At 39.1% G+C, this 20,760-nt stretch overlaps 2 protein-coding genes across 3 annotated transcripts in view; one reads left to right on the top strand and one right to left on the bottom strand.

The window, feature by feature from the left end:
• The window catches only part of ATG4A (autophagy related 4A cysteine peptidase), a 179,209-nt gene that overhangs the window by 95,291 nt on the left and 63,158 nt on the right, over window positions 1–20,760 (bottom strand). The window lies entirely within an intron of this gene.
• Window positions 1–20,760, top strand: part of PSMD10 (proteasome 26S subunit, non-ATPase 10) — a 41,885-nt gene that overhangs the window by 12,022 nt on the left and 9,103 nt on the right. The window contains exons 2-4 of one of the 2 annotated variants that reach the window (XM_053699140.1): window positions 10–108; window positions 4,613–4,759; window positions 8,655–8,821. In XM_053699140.1, the coding sequence (XP_053555115.1) occupies window positions 10–108; window positions 4,613–4,759; window positions 8,655–8,821 (413 nt within the window). Of the gene's footprint in view, window positions 1–9; window positions 109–1,309; window positions 1,954–4,612; window positions 4,760–8,654; window positions 8,822–20,760 lie in introns of those variants that run through there. The other variant, XM_053699139.1, reaches the window with a different exon arrangement.

Here is a 20,760-nt window from a genome sequence, read left to right as displayed (position 1 = left end):
CCTATGTAGGATGACAGAACAGCACTGCATTGGGCATGTTCTGCAGGACACACAACAGTTGCTGACTATTTACTTCGTTTAGGTGTGTCAGTCAATTCTAAAGATGATGTAAGTACTTCTTCAGTAACTCTTTGGAGCCTGCTCTGATAGGGTCTGCTGTATTGATTATCTGTTAAAGTAAGATTGTCTGTTTAAGTATAGCAGTTAGCTAACCAAGGTAGTTAGGCAAACAAGGATTTGGAGTAACCAAGGGGAAATAAAATTATTTAATATTTTAAGTTAAACCTTTTAGTAAGTATGTGTGAGAATCTCCCCAGGAGCCCAGTGCATCATGGGGCTCCTGGGGGTGTCCCTAGCCTGCCTCATCATAGGGGCAGGCTAGGGTCATCCAATCTGAGCTTGCCCCTGTAATTAAATTTATGATAATACAAAATTCCATTTGTCTGATCATGTCAATATTAGTAAATACTGACTCTGACCAGTGTGGATCTTCCTCCCTCTCCTCACTTGCGTTTTTGTGGGAGAGAGAGAGAGATCTGTGTTTAGGGAGAGATATTTTAGTAATATTTGTTAAAAATTGTGAGACCATTAACCCCTAGCTTGCCAGTGATCTCTACAAATCACTGGCTCTTGTGTAGCAGCACTTTTTTGCTCTCTGCATTTTTTTAGGGTTTTTTTTTTTTTTTAGTAAGGCTCTCTTTTCGGAGCCATTTAGCTAGTTTTCATTATTTTTTGTAAAAAATTGTGAGACCCAATGGCCCTTTTCAGAGCCATTAATCCCTAGCTTGCCAGTGATCACTATAAATCGCTGGCTCTTGCACAACAGCACTTATTTGCTCTGTGCATTTTTTTAGGGGTTAATTTTTTTTTTGTAGGTTTTTTTTTTTTTTTTTTTTTTTTGAGACCCCCAAATGCTCTTTTCAGAGCCATTTAGTTCATTTAAATTTACATTTTGTGTTAAAAAAAAAATTATGTGACAGATAATTTATTTTTTATGTCACAGAGAACATATAGTGCTGAGGAGGGGTATGCCATCCTTGCGTCAGTCAGACGCCTCTATGTCTGACTCAGACCCTAATTTTGACCCTGCCATATGCTCAGATACATCATTAGATACAGTCTCAACTGATAGTGATGTAACTGTGGCTGTTAGAAGGAGATGTGTTGCTCCAGCATTGCTGCTAAAGAGGGAGTAACACCTCATCACTAGAGGCCAGATATCCCACCCTTCACTGCAAATCCTGCCATAAATGTGGATGTTGCAGGATTTATCCCCCAACAGTTTATGGAAGTGTTTTTGGGCGATGATGTATTGGGGAACATTGCCGCCCAAACTAATTTATGTGCCCATCAGTTCCGTGCTGCAAAGGCTGACATTTTTTTGGCAAAGCAGCAATGGGCCCTCATCGATGTGCCAGAAGGGGGGAGACCTCAGCTCTGCGCCAAGAGGAGCTGTTTGCAGTTAAGAACAGAGACAAGAAGGATGTTTACCTTCTTACCACCATCCACAAAGGGAGGACTGTGGAGGTCTCTGTACGTGGCAGAGCTTAGAGCACAAGGAAGCCAGTGTGCATCAAGGCTTATAACCGGCATATGGGTGGGGTTGATCTGGCAGATCAGCTGCTGCAGCCCAACCTAATTATGCTGAAGACAACAGCCTGGTACAAAACATACAAAATGAAACAGACTTTTTTACAGTTTCAGCTCCAGATCATTTCAGGGATTTTGTACCAAGATGCACCTGCTCCCCGGGCGGTGATGAGAGAGAGCAGAGTTGGGGCTACCCATTTTATTTTCAAAATCACCCCTACTGCGGCGAAGCAGAATCCTCAGAAAAAAATCAGAGTCTTTACCAAGAGGGGCCAGAGGAAGGACATTATTTTTTACTATCCTGATTGCCCTGGACAGCCTGGACTCTGCATTGGGGACTTCTTCAAGCGGTATCACACACTGGTAAAAAAAAAAATTAAACAAAATTTACATTTGCAGTTGTGTTTTTTTTGGGTAGGGTGGTTTGGTTACATTTACTGTTACTGAGTTTGTTTGTTTTTTTACTTTTACTGTGCCAGTTTTTTAAATTTCACTGTTCTAAAATTGGTGCTGTATTTTACCAAACCTCTGTCAAACCTATGCATGGGTGGCATGGGTGTGCTCAGAGGGTCTTGCAGAAAACAACCTGGAGTGTTTTATTGCTATAACTTACAAAAAGCTCTCCTAAATCATAGTCAAAAAGCAATGTGTGTGTAAAAATGAAAATTGAAAATTTACTACCATACACTTTCTTTTGCATCAAAGGCATTAAAACACTCCATATACAATACATTGGGGTATCAACTTTTTAAATATATGCACGTTCATGGCAAGCAAATATATTGGGGTATGTAAAAAGGCCCCCAAAAAGAAGACACATGTCAGAAGTTTGGCATTGCACCCCAGAAACAAGCAAACAAACCTTGCATAGGTGGTATCACTGTACTCAGGAGATGTTGCTGAACACATATTGGGTTATTATATTGGGGTGTTCTTTGACAGTAAAACATAACAGGTGCTGAAAATCCATGCCTAAAGTGCAATGTGTGTGAAAAATAACACCAAAAAATGGCTACCCAAAAGTTTGACAAAGACTAGTGGTTGAATTAGTGCATTAAAAGTGTTAAAATACCAGCATTTGAAATACCCTAGGGTGTCTACTTTTAAAAAATATATGGTTTGACGGGGGTTAATTACATTTGCCGGCTTTAGAAATGTCGCAAATAGGACATGGGTGCATGATGACCGATGTGAAAATTCCAAGTTGGAAAACTGGAATACGCCCCATAAAAATAAGGTCTTTTAGCCCCCTGAGAACCCGACAAACATATTCGTGGGCAGTATCATTGTACTCAGGAGATGTTGTCGAACACATGTTGAGGTATTTTTTGGCAGTAACACATAATAGGCACTAAGAATCCATGCCTAAAGTACGTGTGTGAAAAATAACACAAAAAAATGACTACCCAAAAGTTTGACAAAGACTGGTGGTTAAATTAGTGCATGGAAAGTGTTAAACTACCAGCTTTTCAAATAGCCTAGGGTGTCTAACTTTCAAAAATATAGGGTTTTATGGCCGTAAATTATATTGGACTGCTTGAAAAATGTCCCAAATAGGACATGGGTGCATTATGACAGATGTGAAAATTCCAAGTTGGAAAACTGGACTGCACCCCCTAAAAATAAGGCCTTTTAGCCCCCAAAGAATCCGACACACCTATACATGGGTTGTATCACTGTACTCAGGAGATGTTGCTGAACTCATATTGGGGTGTTCTTTGGCAGTAACCCTTAACGTTCTCAGTACTTGTATTCTTAAATTGCTATTTTGTCAAAAAATCACCACTTTGGTTTTTTTTCCCCAAACTTTGGCATAGATTGGTGGTAAAATGGTTGCATGAAAAGAGTCAAAATACCCCAAGTTTAAAACCTTAGGTTGTCTTCTTTTAAACAATATATACATGTGAAGGGTTATTTAGGGATTTTTGACAGATATCAGTGTTACAATGTAACTATTGGTAATTTTGAAAAAACAATGCTTTGGAAATAGCAAAGTGCTACTGGTACTTATTGCCCTATAACTTGCAAAAAAAGCAAAGAACATGTAAACATTGGGTATTTCTAAACTCCGGACAAAATTTAGAAACTCTTTAGCATGGGTGTTTTTTGGTGGTTGTAGATGTGTAACAGATTTTGGGGGTCAAATTTAAAAAAAAAAAATGTGTTTTTTTCATTGTATTTTATATATATATATTTTTTATAGTAAATTATATGATATGATGAAAATAATGGTATTTTTAGAAAGTCCATTGGCGAGAAAAACGGTATATAATATGTGTGGGTACAGTAAATGAGTAAGAGGAACATTACAGCTATACACAAATACTGCACATATGTAAAAATAGCGCTAGTCCTTAACGTTGAGAAAATTAAAAATGCTGTGGTCACTAAGGGGTTAAAGGGATACTAAATCCAAATTTTTTTCTTTAATGATTCAGACAAAGCATGCAATTTTAATCAACTCTAATTTACTCCTATTATTATTTTTTCTTCTTTCTCTTGCTATTTTTATTTAAAAAGCAGGAATATAAAGCTTAGGATCTGGCCCATTTTAGGTTCAACACCATGGATAGTGCTTGCTTATAGGTGACTGTATTTATCCACCAATAAGCAAGCGTAAACCAGGTTCTGAATTAAAAATGGGCTGGCTCCTAAGCTTTATATTCCTGCTTTTTAAGTAAAGATAGCAAGAGAACAAAGAAAATTTGATTAAAGGAGCAGATTAGAAAGTTGCTTAAAATTGCATGCTTTGTCTGAATCATTAAAGAAAAAAATTGGGTTTAGTATCCCTTTAAGAAATAATATTAATTGTGATAGTTAATGGCATTTTTGAGAAATGTTTTTGCCCTTAGACACAATTATTAGTCCATTACCACTCTAAAAGCCTCTATGCATTCACCACTGAAGCAGAATTTCCTCACATTATAAACACTTTACATACCACAGAATTGAGTATAATAACCATTTTTGCAGTTATAATCTTTTTTTTTAATTTTCTGCTTTTTAATTTTTTGTCTTGCAGGCAGGTTGGACCCCACTGCATATTGCAGCATCTGCTGGACGTGATGACATTGTTAAAGCTCTCATTGAAAAAGGAGCCCAAGTAAATGCATCAAACCAGATTGGCTGTACACCTCTGCATTATGCAGCATCCAAGAATAAGCAGGAGGTATTTAGAGAATATTGGAGACGGCAAACCAGACAAAAAAAGCATTCAGGTTGTCTGAGTTAAAGGGACAGTATACACCACTTTTCATATAACTACATGTGATAGACACTACTATAAAGAAGAATATGCACAGATACTGGTCTAAAAATCCAGTATAAAACCTTTTATAAACTTTCTTATAAGCTCAAAGTTTCGCACTGTTGATGAGGTTAGGCTGGGACACCCACTGAGATGGGTTTGGAAAGCAAAAAAAGCAGACACTTCCCCTTCCCTGCATATGAAAAGACAGATTATACAAACAGGAGCTGCAGGAATCTGTAGACCTTCGTATACATCTAAAACTTTGGTGCTTTGTTAGGACTCTGAAAACATTGTTATTAAAAAAAATAAGTAAAACTATACATTGTTACAAAAACACTCCCAGATGGGCTATATAAATAGATCATCTACAAAACATTTATGCAAAGAATAATGTAGTGTACACTGTTTTTATGTCACTTTTTTAAATGTCACCTTCCAAACAGTATTATAGTAAATCTTTTGTCTCATTCTTCAAATGAGATATCTCGCACAGTGCAATAAAACAGTTTAGACCACTGGTTTTTAAACCTGTCCTCAGACCTCCCTAACAGACCAGATTTTAGAATAGCTGAACTGGAGCACGGGTGAAATAATCAGCTGAGTAATAAACTTTCGCCTAGATTACGAGTTTTGCGGTAACAGGGGTGAGGTATTAACTTGCACGTTACTCTCACCGATCACTTTCCTGCAGCGCTGGTATTACGAGTTTTCAGAAACCCGGCGTTAAAAGACAAAAAGTGAGCCTAGAGCAAAATTTTGCTCCAAATCTCACTCTAATACCAGCGTTTCTTAAGTCAGTGGTGAGCTGGTGTAACATGCTTGTGCACGATTTCCCCATAGGAATCAACGGGGAGAGCCGGCTGAAAAAAAGTCTAACACCTGCAAAAAAGCAGCGTAAAACTGAGTAACGCAGCCCCATTGATTCCTATGGGGAAATAAAATTTACACCCTAACATGAACCACAAGTCTAAACACCTCTAATCTTACACTTATTAACCCCTAATCTGCCGACACCGCCGCCACCTACATTATACTTATTAACTCCTAATCTGATGCACCCAACATCGCCGACACCTACATTATATTTATTAACCCCTAATCTGCCACCCCCAACATCGCCGCAACCTACCTACACTTATTAACCCCAATCTGCCGCCCCCAACGTTGCCGCCACTATAATAAACATATTAACTCCTAAACCGCTGCACTCCTGCCTCGCAAACATTAGTTAAATATTAACCCCTAATCTGCCGTCCCTAACATCGCCGCCACCTACCTACATTTATTAACCCCTGATCTGCCACCCCCAACATCGCTGCCACTATATTAAATGTATTAACCCCTAAGCCTAAGTCTAACCTTAACACCCCCTAACTTAAATAGAATTAAAAGTAATCTAAATAAATATTCCTATCATTACCTAAATTATTCCTATTTAAAACAAAATACCTATAAAATAAACCCTAAGCTAGCTACAATATAACTAATAGTTACATTGTATTTAGCTTAGGGTTTATTTTTTTTTTACAGGCAAGTTTGTATTTATTTTAACTAGGTAGAATAGTTATTAAATAGTTATTAACTATTTAATAACTACCTAGCTAAAAGAAATACAAAAGTACCTGTAAAATAAAACCTAACCTAAGTTACACTAACACTACACTACAATTAAATAAGTTAACTAAATTAAATACTATTAAATAAATTAAATTATCTAAAGTACAAAAAACAAACAAACACTAAATTACAGAAAATAAAAAACAAATTACAGATATTTAAACTAATATGCCCCCCAAAATAAAAAAAAAACCTAGCCTAAACTATACTATCAATAGCCCTTAAAAGGGCCTTTTGAGGGGCATTGCCCCAAAGTAATCAGCTCTTTTCCCTGTAAAAAAAAAAATACAAACAACCCCCCCAACAGTAAAACCCACCACCCACACAAAGAAACCCCCAAATAAAACCATAACTAAAAAAACCTAAGCTCCCCATTGCCATGAAAATGGCATTTGGATGGGCATTGCCCTTAAAAGGGCAGTTAGCTCTTTTGCAGAACAAACCCTAACCTAAAAATAAAACCCAACCAATACACCCTTAAAAAAAACCTAACACTAATCCCCAGCTGAAGATCGACTTACCGGGAGACGTCTTCATCCAAGCTGGGCGAAGTGGTCCTCCAGACGGGCAGACGTTTTCATCCAGACGGCATCTTCTATCTTCATCCATCCGGCGCGGAGCAGGTCCATCTTCAAGACATCCGTCGCGGAGCATCCTCTTCAAACGATGGCTTCTTCGTAATGAATATCTCTAAGTGACATCATCCAAGATGGCGTCCCTTAGATTCCGATTGGCTGATAGAATTCTAGCAGCCAATCAGAATTAAGGTAGAAAAAATCCTATTGGCTGATGAGTAATACTTTACTATATGTTGTCTTAAAATATATACATTTATGTTCTTGTTTCCTATCTAGCAATACAAATGTTTTTCTCCAAAATGTGCTGTCTCTTTAAATATTCTATATATAGTAGTAAAGGGTGTAAGCAGAAAGAAGAGGTATAGATAAGGGGTGTTAAGGGGTGCATAGTTATTAAATAAACATGTTTATTATTAGTGTATAGATACTGAGAATCAATATATAGTGCATCATGCTCATTATCATTACATATTTAGGGCCATATTTATCAAAGTGTGAGCAGTCATGATATGATGTAGCATTTCATGTCCGCTGCACATCGATAAATACCGACAGCATACGCTATCAGCATTTTTCATTGCACAAGCTGTTCACCAGAACTGCTTGTACAATACTGCCCCCTGCAGATTTGCGGCCAATCAGCCGCTAGCAGGGGGTGTCAATCAACCCAATCGTATTCGATCGGGTTGATTTCTGTCCGCCGCCTCAGAGCAGGCGGAGAAGTTATGGAGCAGCGGTCTTTAGACCGCTGCTTCATAACTTCTGTTTCCGGGGAGCCTTCAACAAGGAACTTGATTCGGCCCCTTAGCATCATTATACAGCATAGTGTGCGCATATTGTATAGCTGGTATTATATACTGTAATGTGCTTATTTTTGCATAGATTACAGCATGCTTATTGTTGTACAGATACTTAGCATCATTATACAGCATAGTGTGCGTATATTGTATAGCTGGTATTATATACTGTAATGTGATTATTTTTGCATAGATTACAGCATGCTTATTGTTGTACAGATACTTAGCATCATTATACAGCATAGTGTGCGCATATTGTATAGCTGGTATTATATACTGTAATGTGATTATTTTTGCATAGATTACAGCATGCTTATTGTTGTACAGATACTTAGCATCATTATACAGCATAGTGTGCGCATATTGTATAGCTGGTATTATATACTGTAATGTGATTATTTTTGCATAGATTACAGCATGCTTATTGTTGTACAGATACTTAGCATCATTATACAGTGCAGTGTGCTAATTATTAGTAAATATATATATATATATATATATATATATATATGTGTGTATATATATATATATATATATATATATATATATATATATATATTCAACACCTTTATACAGTACAGCAAGCATATTATCAGAAATAATAAATTAGTTGAGACAATAATTCTACAAGCAGGAATGGGATGTGGGAATTACTATTTCAGAGATGATTTTTTGTAAACAATAGAGCAGCACATAAGGTAAAGCTTAGCAGGGTGCTTGGTTCTATAGGAAGAGGCATTAGCAGCAGGATAAGTGAGGCTCTTACACCACTCTTAGCAAGTGTGAATGACACTAATTTAGCTTCTTCTGTGTTCTTTGCAGATAACTCTTATGCTGTTGGAAAATGGAGCTTCTCCTGATGCAACTGACAAATTCCATTCAACACCACTGCACCGAGCAGCATCTAAGGGCAACTTCAAAATAATTCAAATATTATTGTTGCACAAAGCATCTACTAATATTCAGGACAGTGAAGGAAACACAGCTCTGTAAGTAATGTTTGGCTTCAGAATAATTTATATATGCTTTTTGGTGTAGAGCCCATATGAATTAGTAGCATTGTGTAACCCTATTCATTAACCCAGCACTACAAAATTCATCAGCTCTTTACAAATTATTATTATTTTAAATAATGATAATTATTATGTTAGCAATACTTTTTTATTACTATTATTGTGATTATTGATAATTATAAATTTGTTATTATTCTTATCTATTATTAGTCAAATTATTAAAGAACACATTTTTAATGCAAAGTGATCAGTGACAATGCATTTTTCCTTTTGCATATTAATGTGTTCATTTTTTTAGAAATCTTGTGTTCTGTGAAGTGTATGTTTAGTTATAATAATATAAAACTATGACAGAGCTCTTATTTTCCATCATAACAAAAACTGGCCTCAGACCATATTTTAGAAAGAAGGGAATCCTTTCTTTCCAATGAGAGGTCTCTTACCAACCGTCATCAACAAAATGGCAGTCACCTCCTGTCTTATAAAGGCAGCATATGCCACCTACGCAAAATACCCCTCATATAAAATAGGACATTATTACCCTTCTTTCAAAGGGAGGGTCTCATTCCTTTACTTAGCTAGTAATTGCTATATAAATGGCCTGTTAGGTGACTTTTACGGAAGTGGCGTATTTAGTTTTCTCTTGTTAAGTGTATTCAGTCCACGGGTCATCCATTACTTATGGGATTATATCTCCTTCCCAACAGGAAGTTGCAAGAGGATCACCCAAGCAGAGCTGCTATATAGCTCCTCCCCTCACACGTCATATCCAGTCATTCTCTTGCAACTCAACTAGATAGGTCGTTGTGAGAGGTCTGTAGTGTTTTTATACTTAGTTTATTTCTTCAATCAAAAGTTTGTTATTTTAAATGGCACCGGAGTGTGCTGTTTGTTCTCAGGCAGTATTTAGAAGAAGAATCTGCCTGAGTTTTTTTATGATCTTAGCGGAAGTAACTAAGATCCACTGGCTGTTCTCGCACATTCTGAGGAGTGGGGTAACTTTCAGAAAGGGAATAGCATGCGGGGAATCCCGCAAACGAGGTATGTGCAGTAAATTATTTTTCTAAGGAATGGAATTGACTAAGAAAATACTGCTGATACCGATGTAATGTAAGTACAGCCTTAAATGCAGCAGCGACTGGTATCAGGCTGATGAATGTATGTACAATAAGTAATTTTCTAAGGAATGGAATTGACTAAGAAAATACTGTTAATACCGAAGTATTGTATAAGCCTTAACTGCAGTAGAAGCGACTGGTAGCAGGCTTATTAATAACACTATCTAACATTTAAAGTGTATGTTTAAAACGTTTACTGGCATGTTATTCGTTTTTTGTGAGGTACTTTGGTGATAAATCTTTTGGGGCATGAAAATTTCCACATGGCTGTTGTTTATTTCTATATAGAAGCGTTTAACTGAGGTTTCCCACTGTTGTAATAGGAGTGGGAGGAGCCTATTTTAGCGCTTTTTTGCGCAGTAAAAATTTCAGTTTCAGTCTTCCTGCTTCTTCCTCCTTGATCCAGGACGTCTCTAGAGAGCTCAGGGGTCTTCAAAAGTCATTTTGAGGGAGGTAATCAGTCACAGCAGACCTGTGACAGTGTGTTTGACTGTGATAAAAAACGTTAATTGTTAATTTGATTATCCGTTTTTGGGTATTTAGGGGTTAATCATCCATTTGCTAGTGGGTGCAATACTCTTCTAACTTAATACATTTACTGTGAAGATTTGGTTGCTATAACTGATTTGGTTCTTTGTTATTTCAACTGTGACGTCTTTTTTTGTGCTTCTTAAAGGCGCAGTAGCGTTTTTTATATTGCTTGTAAATTTACTTGAAAGGTTTTTCCAAGCTTGCTAGTCTCATTGCGAGTCTGTTTAAACATGTCTGACACAGATGAATCTGCTTGTTAACTATGTTTGAAGGCCAATGTGGAGCCCCACAGAAATATGTGTACTAATTGTATTGATGTCACTTTGCATAAAAGTCAATCTATATCTGTAAAGAAATTATCACCAGACAACGAGGGGGAAGTTATGCCGACTAACTCTCCTCACGTGTCAGTACCTTCGCCTCCCGCTCAGGGGGCGCGTGATATTGTGGCGCCAAGTGCATCAGAGAGGGAGCAGTTTCTACTTAAGCAAAGCGTACCACTATCCCGAGGATAGTTGTGCTTTTTCGGATCCAATGGATAAAAAATTAGAAGGTTACCTTAAGAAAATGTTTGTTCAACAAGGTTTTATCTTACAGCCCCTTGCATGCATTGCGCCTGTCACTGCGGCTGCGGCATTCTGGTTTGAGTCTCTGGAAGAGGCCATTCGCACAGCTCCATTGGATGAGATTATGGCCAAGCTTAAAGCACTTAAGCTAACTAATGCATTTGTTTCTGATGCCGTTGTACATTTAACCAAACTAACGGCTAAGAACTCCGGATTCGCCATCCAGGCACGCAGAGCGCTATGGCTTAAATCCTGGTCAGCTGACGTGACTTCTAAGTCTAAATTTCTTAATATTCCTTTCAAAGGGCAGACCTTATTCGGGCCCGGCTTGAAAGAAATTATTGCTGACATTACTGGGGGTAAGGGTCATACTCTTCCTCAGGACAGGGCCAAATCAAAGGCCAAACAGTCTAATTTTCGTGCCTTTCGTAATTTCAAGGCAGGAGCAGCATCAACTTCCTCCGCTCCAAAACAGGAAGGACCTGTTGCTCGTTACAGACAGGGCTGGAAAACTAACCAGTCCTGGAACAAGGGCAAGCAGGCCAGAAAGCCTTCTTCTGCCCCTAAGACAGCATGAAGAGAGGGCCCCCTATCCGGAAACGGATCTAGTGGGGGGCAGACTATCTCTCTTCGCCCAGGCTTGGGCAAGAGATGTCCAGGATCCCTGGGCGTTAGAGATCATATCTCAGGGATATCTTCTGGACTTCAAAGCATCTCCTCCACAAGGGAGATTTCATCTTTCAAGGTTATCAGCAAACCAAATAAAGAAAGAGGCATTTCTACGTTGTGTGCAAGACCTCTTAGTATTGGGGGTGATCCACCCAGTTCCGCGGACGGAACAAGGGCAAGGGTTTTACTCGAATCTGTTTGTGGTTCCCAAGAAAGAGGGAACCTTCAGACCAATCTTGGACCTAAAAATCTTAAACAAATTCCTAAGAGTTCCATCATTCAAAATGGAAACTATTCGAACCATCCTACCCATGATCCAAGAGGGTCAATACATGACCACGGTAGACTTAAAGGATGCCTACCTTCATATACCGATTCACAAAGATCATTATCGGTACCTAAGATTTGCCTTTCTAGACAGGTATTACCAGTTTGTAGCTCTTCCCTTCGGGTTGGCTACGGCCCAGAGAATCTTTACAAAGGTTCTGGGCTCACTTCTGGCGGTTCTAGCGGTGGCTCCGTATCTAGACGACATCCTGATACAGGCATCAAGCTTTCAAAGGGCCAAGTCTCATACAGAGATAGTTCTGGCATTTCTGAGGTCGCATGGGTGGAAGGTGAACGTGGAAAAGAGTTCTCTATCACTACTCACAAGAGTCTCCTTCCTAGGGACTCTTATAGATTCTGTAGAGATGAAAATTTACCTGACGGAGTCCAGGTTATCAAAACTTCTAAATGCTTGCAGTGTCCTTCATTCCATTCCACGCCCGTCAGTGGCTCAGTGCATGGAAGTAATCGGCTTAATGGTAGCGGCAATGGACATAGTGCCATTTGCGCGCCTGCATCTCAGACCACTGCAATTATGCATGCTAAGTCAGTGGAATGGGGATTACTCAGATTTGTCCCCTCTTCTAAATCTGGATCAAGAGACCAGATATTCTCTTCTCTGGTGGCTTTCTCGTGTCCATCTGTCCAAGGGTATGACCTTTCGCAGGCCAGATTGGACGATTGTAACAACAGATGCCAGCCTTCTAGGTTGGGGTGCAGTCTGGAACTCCCTGAAGGCTCAGGGATCGTGGACTCAGGAGGAGAAACTCCTCCCAATAAATATTCTAGAGTTAAGAGCAATATTCAATGCTCTTCTAGCTTGGCCTCAGTTAGCAACACTGAGGTTCATCAGATTCCAGTCGGACAATATCACGACTGTGGCTTACATCAACCATCAAGGGGGAACCAGGAGTTCCCTAGCGATGTTAGAAGTCTCAAAGATAATTCGCTGGGCAGAGTCTCACTCTTGCCACCTGTCAGCGATCCACATCCCAGGCATACAGAACTGGGAGGCGGATTTTCTAAGTCGTCAGACTTTTCATCCAGGGGAGTGGGAACTCCATCCGGAGGTGTTTACTCAACTGGTCCATCGTTGGGGCAAACCAGATCTGGATCTCATGGCGTCTCGCCAGAACGCCAAGCTTCCTTGTTACGGATCCAGGTCCAGGGACCCGGGAGCGGTGCTGATAGATGCTCTGACAGCCCCTTGGGTCTTCAACATGGCTTATGTGTTTCCACCATTCCCGATGCTTCCTCGACTGATTGCCAGGATCAAACAGGAAAGGGCATCGGTGATTCTGATAGCGCCTGCGTGGCCACGCAGGACCTGGTATGCACACCTAGTGGACATGTCGTTCTGTCCGCCATGGTCTCTGCCTCTGAGGCAGGACCTTCTAATTCAGGGTCCTTTCAATCATCCAAATCTAGTTTCTCTGAGACTGACTGCATGGAGATTGAACGCTTGATTCTATCAAAGCGTGGCTTCTCGGAGTCGGTTATTGATACCTTAATACAGGCTCGGAAACCTGTTACCAGAAAAATTTACCATAAGATATGGCGTAAATATTTATACTGGTGCGAATCCAAGAGTTACTCATGGAGTAAGGTTAGGATTCCTAGGATATTGTCTTTTCTACAAGAGGGTTTAGAAAAGGGCTTATCTGCTAGTTCGTTAAAGGGACAGATTTCTGCTTTGTCTATTCTTCTACACAAACGTCTGGCAGAAGTTCCAGACGTTCAGGCCTTTTGTCAGGCTTTGGCTAGGATTAGGCCTGTGTTTAAGTCTGTTGCTCCGCCGTGGAGTTTAAACTTAGTTCTTAAAGTTCTTCAAGGTGTTCCGTTTGAACCCCTTCATTCCATTGATATTAAGCTGTTATCTTGGAAAGTTCTGTTTTTGATGGCTATTTCCTCGGCTCGAAGAGTCTCTGAGTTATCTGCCTTACATTGTGATTCTCCTTATCTGATTTTCCATTCAGACAAGGTAGTTCTGCGTACTAAACCTGGGTTCTTACCTAAGGTAGTTTCTAACAGGAATATCAATCAAGAGATTGTTGTTCCATCACTGTGTCCTAACCCTTCTTCAAAGAAGGAACGACTTTTACATAATCTGGACGTAGTCCGTGCCTTGAAGTTCTATTTGCAGGCAACTAAAGATTTTTGTCAAACTTCTTCCCTGTTTGTCGTTTACTCTGGACAGAGGAGAGGTCAAAAAGCTTCGGCTACCTCTCTCTCCTTTTGGCTTTGTAGCATAATACACTTAGCCTATGAGACTGCTGGGCAGCAGCCTCCTGGAAGAGTTACAGCTCATTCCACTAGAGCTGTGGCTTCCACCTGGGCCTTTAAGAATGAGGCCTCTGTTGAACAGATTTGCAAGGCTGCAACTTGGTCTTCACTTCACACTTTTTCAAAATTTTACAAATTTGACACTTTTGCTTCTTCGGAGGCTGTTTTTGGGAGAAAGGTTCTACAGGCAGTGGTTCCTTCCGTTTCAAGTTCCTGCCTTGTCCCTCCCATCATCCGTGTACTTTAGCTTTGGTATTGGTATCCCATAAGTAATGGATGACCCGTGGACTGAATACACTTAACAAGAGAAAACATAATTTATGCTTACCTGATAAATTTATTTCTCTTGTAGTGTATTCAGTCCACGGCCCGCCCTGTCTTTTAAGGCAGATCTAAATTTTTAATTTAAACTACAGTCACCACTGCATCCTATGGTTTCTCCTTTCATGTCTTGTTTCGGTCGAATGACTGGATATGACGTGTGAGGGGAGGAGCTATATAGCAGCTCTGCTTGGGTGATCCTCTTGCAACTTCCTGTTGGGAAGGAGATATAATCCCATAAGTAATGGATGACCCGTGGACTGAATACACTACAAGAGAAATAAATTTATCAGGTAAGCATAAATTTATGTTTTTTTGCTGCCCTAGGCACTCAACATTCTCTCTCTCTCTCTCTCTCTCTCTCTTTCTTTCTTTCTTTCTTTCTCTTTTTTTTTTCTCTCTTTCTTTCTCTTTTTTTTTCTCTTTTTTTTTTCTCTCTTTCTCTCTCTCTTTTTTTTCTCTCTTTTTTTTCTCTCTTTTTTTCTCTCTCTTTTTTCTCTTTTTCTCTCTTTCTCTCTTTTTTTTCTCTTTCTCTCTTTTTTCTCTCTTTTTCTCTTTCTCTCTTTATTTTTTCTCTTTTTTTATTCTCTTTTTCTCTCTCTCTCTCTCTTTATTTTTTTCTCTTTTTTATTCTCTTTTTCTCTCTCTCTCTCTCTCTTTATTTTTTTCTCTTTTTTATTCTCTTTTCTCTCTCTTTCTCTTTTTTTTCTCTCTCCTCTATTTTTTTCTCTCTCTTTCTCTCTTTTTTTCTCTCTCTTTCTCTATTTTTTGAAAGATGATTAAGTAGACATAGTAAACTGGTGAATCCTGTTAAAAAGATACATCTGGGGTGTAGTGTACCCTCTTTTTTTTTTTATCTTTTTATTGAGGTTTCAAAAAGCAAATCACAAATTAAAAGGGAATACAATATGCTCATTCAGCAATTGCAAAGAATTTCGAATACATTACAATATCGAGTGTATATATAGGTAATCTCGAAAGAAAAATAAACATTAATGAACAACTCTAGTGTACAGTATTGATTTGCCAGATTATATGTGAGCCTTCTAATGAGCTTGAGAGACCACTTTTGGACCTCATGTATAAACAAAATAAAATGGTTGGTGAAGGTTATCATGGAATAAGGGAGACCACTCTTGGGCCCCATAACAAACCTCTTTTTTTTTTTTTTTTTTTTAAATAGTGAACTTAAGTAATACACGCTGTAAATAGTATGTCAGAAAGTAACATGGGTATATATGTGAGGGAAAATAGGAATTGTTAAGGGGGTTGCGGTATAGGCGAGATAACCGCATAGTTAGTCCTCCTATAAAAGGAGTTATATTCTTGTGGGGGAGAGGAGGTGGTAAATTAAATAGATTAATCAGGGTGTTTCAGAGGGTCGTACATTTCTAGTGAGTACAAGATAAGCTACAGTATCCTATCTTAAAATAGGTTACAATTAAACAATTTTAAAAGCTTGATAGGTAGTGTAAACTAAGAAAAAATATGGCTCCATACAACAACAAGGTAGACTATTACATAATGACTCCCCGTGTCTAAGAGGCATATCACTAGAGAAAGTCTTGCTAGCAGATGAGTAATTAGTGTGTAGATAAGAATTGGCTAATTACATGTAAAGTTGACGTATCAGGTATAGGCCACAAATGATAGTAGTGGTGCAGGTCCAGCGTGCATAAGAGGCATGGTAAATTCTTTGAAAAAAATATTATGTGATGAGGTATAGCAATATCTGCAACCTGAATTTATACCCTTTAAATCCAACTCATGTGCGTTGCCTGTATTATTGCCAAACTTCCAAGAGATCTACTATGACCTTTCCAACCCTGGTAGTGAAAAGTTATCTGGGGCTACTAATAACTGGTATGCTCCAGCTGACCCAGAAGTCCCCACTCTGCATGCAAACTACAAACTTTATCCATAAATACGGATGTGGGAGGGCTCGGACATCTCGGCCGCAGACATCCAAGCCCCTAAACACAATCATAAATTTGAGCAATGTATGGATATATAGCTGGGGACACCAGGTCAAACCTCGCATTACTTGTCTGTGACTATTATTTTAGTAGATAAAGCAAGGAAACAACTAAGTGTGACAGACCAGCAACTATCAAAAATATTAAAGAATTAACTAGGCCATGTGAGACATATCGTAACGTATGTCATATCGGGCTAGATAGATATCCCCTAGAGGGGGTACTTGTGACCAACAACATGCACGACAGGTTTATACAATAGCAGGATGGTTCTAGCAAATAACATAGCATACTCTATAAAATGTAGTGTACCTTTTTAGAAGGCAAGTACATATGATTTTACAAAGATCAGATAAGCCCAACATTACATTTAAGGTTTAAAATTGATGGTTCTGATTATGTTGTGTGTGTTACTTCTGATTTTATGAAATGTTTCAATTGTGGTTGTTTTGGACATGTTAAAAAAACATTGGCCACTTTTGAAACAAAAGACTGAAGGAAAAGAAAATGTAAATGGTGTTGAAATTGCAGATGAGGCTGTAACTGGTTTGGGTGAAGGAAAGCGAGTTACCCCTACAGCAGCCAGTTCAGATTTAGTTGAGACAGCTGCGTGCTGTAAAAGTTAGTTAGAAGTGTTCGTTTAGTCATAGAGAAAAGAGCTCCTCTTTTAAGATTCGAAAAATTAATGTTATAAGACAAAAAGATTCAGTGATGAGGTGTGCCAAATAAGAGGTAATTTTGTTTAAAAAAAAAAAGATGCAGTTAATTGATAATCTGGAAAATATTGTTTTAGAAGTTGGATCTGTATGTTTTATTGCAAAATGTCTAACTTGTTCCTCTTTATAATTTAGAGATGTTGAAGGTTTTCTTTTTAGATGGCAGAATCTTTTCCCTCTGTGTTGATTTCTTCTTCTGTACAAGAAGGAAGAGGTGACTGGTTTCTTTTTAAATGTGAAATTTTCCTTAATTTTTCATTTAAAATAATTAACAAGAAGATTTATCAATTGATTATAAAATCAAAGTATTTCTTACGGATACATAAGTTACCAGATACGGTTTAAAGAGGCCATTTACAAGTAGGTTCGCATAATCCAGAATAGAGGATTTTGTAAAAACCACAAATCTCCAAAAGATCTAGAGATTTGCAGTGGAGAATTTTACTCTATTGCTGTTAATTCCTACGTGAACAAAATTTAACTATTTTCTCAGCTGTCACTGTCTCAAAAACGGTCATGAGTCTGTAATGGATATCCTGACATGGTCTCGGGAATACTTTGGAAAACCTTTGTCAGTCAACACCATTCGTTGCTGCATCCACAGATGCAAGTTAAGGCTTTACTATGCAAAGCAGAAGCCGTACATCAACAGTGTCCAGAAGCACTGCCAACCTTTCTGGGCTCAGTCTCATCTGAGATGGACAGTAGCTTAGTGGAATTGTGTTTTGTGGTTCGACGAGTTAACATTCCCGATAGTTTTTGGAAAATAACAGCCCTTGTGTTCTCCGGGCCAAAGAGGAAAAGGACCATCCAAACTGTTATCAGCGTCAGGTCCAAAAGCCAGCATCTGTCATGGTATAGGGGTGTGTCAGTGCCCATGGCATGGATAACTTGCACATATTTGAGGGCTTCATTAATGCAGAAAGATATGTATACATTTTTGGAGCAACATATACTGCCATCCAGACGTCGTCTTTTCCATGGATATCCCTGCATTTTCATGCAGGACAATGCCAAACAATATTCTGCCCAGTGCATGGTTACGTAGGCAGATAGTGTGGGTGCTAGTATGGCTTGCCTGCAGTCCTGACCTGTCTCCGATTGAGAAGTGCAAAAGAAAGCAATGATGGATGAATGGGGAAAATTCTGCTTGCTAAACTTAGCCAACTGGTGTCTTCAGTACCCAAACGCTTAATAATAACATCGAATAAGTGATGTTACACAGTGGTAAACAGTCGACTGTCCCAACTTTTTTGGAGCGTGTTGCAGTCATCAAATTTGAAATGAGTGTATATTTTCAAAAATACATTACATTCACCAAGTAAAACATTGAATAATGTGTTAATAATGTGTTTTCAATATAGTACAGGGTGATAAATGTATTTCTTTCTTGACACAGATCATCATAATTATTGTTGGGAATATCACTCCTAACCAGCAGGAGGAGGCAAAGAGCACCACAGCAAAAGCTGTTAAATACCACTCCCCTACCCACAATCCCCAGTCATTCGACCAAAGGGAGTAATCTAAGGTGCAGAGGTGCCTGAGGTTTATAGAAAAACAGACTGACTGAAAACCGGGCGGGCCGTGGACTCACCATGTCAAGAAATAAATAAATTTATCAGGTAATAATAAATTATGTTTTCATTCTAATGACACGGTGAGTCCACGGATCATCATAATTACTGTTGGGAACCAATACCCAAGCCAGAGGACACCGATGATAAGGGAGGGACAAGACAGTAAACCTAAACAGAAGGCACCACTGCTTGAAGAACCTTTCTCCCAAAAGAAGTCTCTGCTGAAGCAAAAGTATAAAATTTGTAAAATTTAGAAAAAGGATGCAAAGATGACCAAGTCGCAGCCTTGCAAAGCTGATCTACAGTAACTCCATTTTTGTAGGCCCAAGAAGATGAAACAGCCCTCGTGGAATGAGCTGTGATTCTCTCAGGAGGCTGCTGTCCAGCAGTCTCATACGCCAAGCGAATAATACTCCTCAACCAACAAGAAAGAGAAGTAGCCGTAGCTTTCTGACCCTTACGCTTCCCAGAAAAAAACAACAAATAAAGAAGAAGACTGGCGAAAATCCTTAGTCGTCTGCACATAATATTTTAATGCACGAACCACATCCTGGTTGTGCAACAAACGCTCCTTATGAGAAGGATTAGGACACAAAGAAGGAACAACGATCTCCTGATTAATATTCCTATCAGAAACAATCTTGGGAAGAAAACCTAGGGCAGTACACAATACTACCTTATCAGAATGAAAAATAAGAAAAGGAGATTCATACTGTAAAGCTGAAAGCTCCAAAACTCTTCGAGCCGAAGAGATAGCAACTAGAAACAAAACCTTCCAGGATAACATCTTAATAGCCAAAGAATGCTTAAATTCAAACGGAGCCTATTGAAGGACTCTAAGAACCAAATTAAGACTCCAAGGAGGATTAGCAAACTTAAACACGGGCCGAATTCTAACCAAGGTCTGACAAAAAGACTGAACATCTGGCACATCCCCAAGGCGCTTGTGCAATAAAATAGATAAAGCAGAAATTTGACCCTTCAGGGTACTAGCAGATAAACCTTTCTCCAAACCCTCCTGGAGAAAAAGACAAAATCCTAGGAATCCTAACTCTACAACACGAATAGCCTCTGTACTCACACCAATACAGATATTTACGCCAAATCTTAAAATAAATCTTTCTAGTCACAGGCTTACGTGCCTGAGTCATAGTCTCAATGACTGTTTAGAAAAACCACGCTTGGAAAGAATCAAGCGTTCAATCTCCAAGCAGTCAGCTTCAGAGAAACAAGATTTGGATGAAGGAAGGGTCCCTGAAGAAGAAGAAGAAGAAGAAGGTCCTTCCTTAATAGAAGAAGCCTAGGTGGAAGAGAAGACATCTTCCCCAGATCTGCAAACCAGATTCTGTGAAGCCACATCGGAGCAATGAGAATCACCGATGCTCTCTCCTGTCTGATCCGAGCAATGACCCGAGGAAGAAGAGCAAATGGAGGGAAAACATATGCCAGACTGAAATTCCAAGGAACTGCCAGAGCATCTATCAGAACAGCCTGAGGTCCCTTGACCTCGACCCATACCTTGGGAGCTTGGCATTCTGACAAGATGCCATGAGATCCAACTCCGCCTGCCCCCAACTGAGAATCAAGCTGGAAAACACCTCTGGATTAAGTTCCCACTCCCCCGGATGAAAAGTTTGTCTGCTCAGAAAATCCGCTTCCCAATTGTCCAGTCCTGGAATGTGGATCGCAGACAGACAGCAGTTGTGAGTCTCCGCCCACTGAATAATCTTGGCTACCTCTGTCAGAGTTCCTCCCTGGTGATTGATGTAAGCCACTGACGTAATGTTGTCCGACTGACACCTGATAAACTGGGTTGAAGATAGCTGAG

The sequence above is a fragment of the Bombina bombina genome, chromosome 1, assembly GCF_027579735.1.
Source record: "Bombina bombina isolate aBomBom1 chromosome 1, aBomBom1.pri, whole genome shotgun sequence".
In the NCBI taxonomy this organism is placed as follows: Eukaryota; Metazoa; Chordata; class Amphibia; order Anura; family Bombinatoridae; genus Bombina; species Bombina bombina.
The sequence above is the reverse complement of the archived record's forward strand: the minus strand, read 5'-3'. Positions and strand labels throughout refer to the sequence as shown.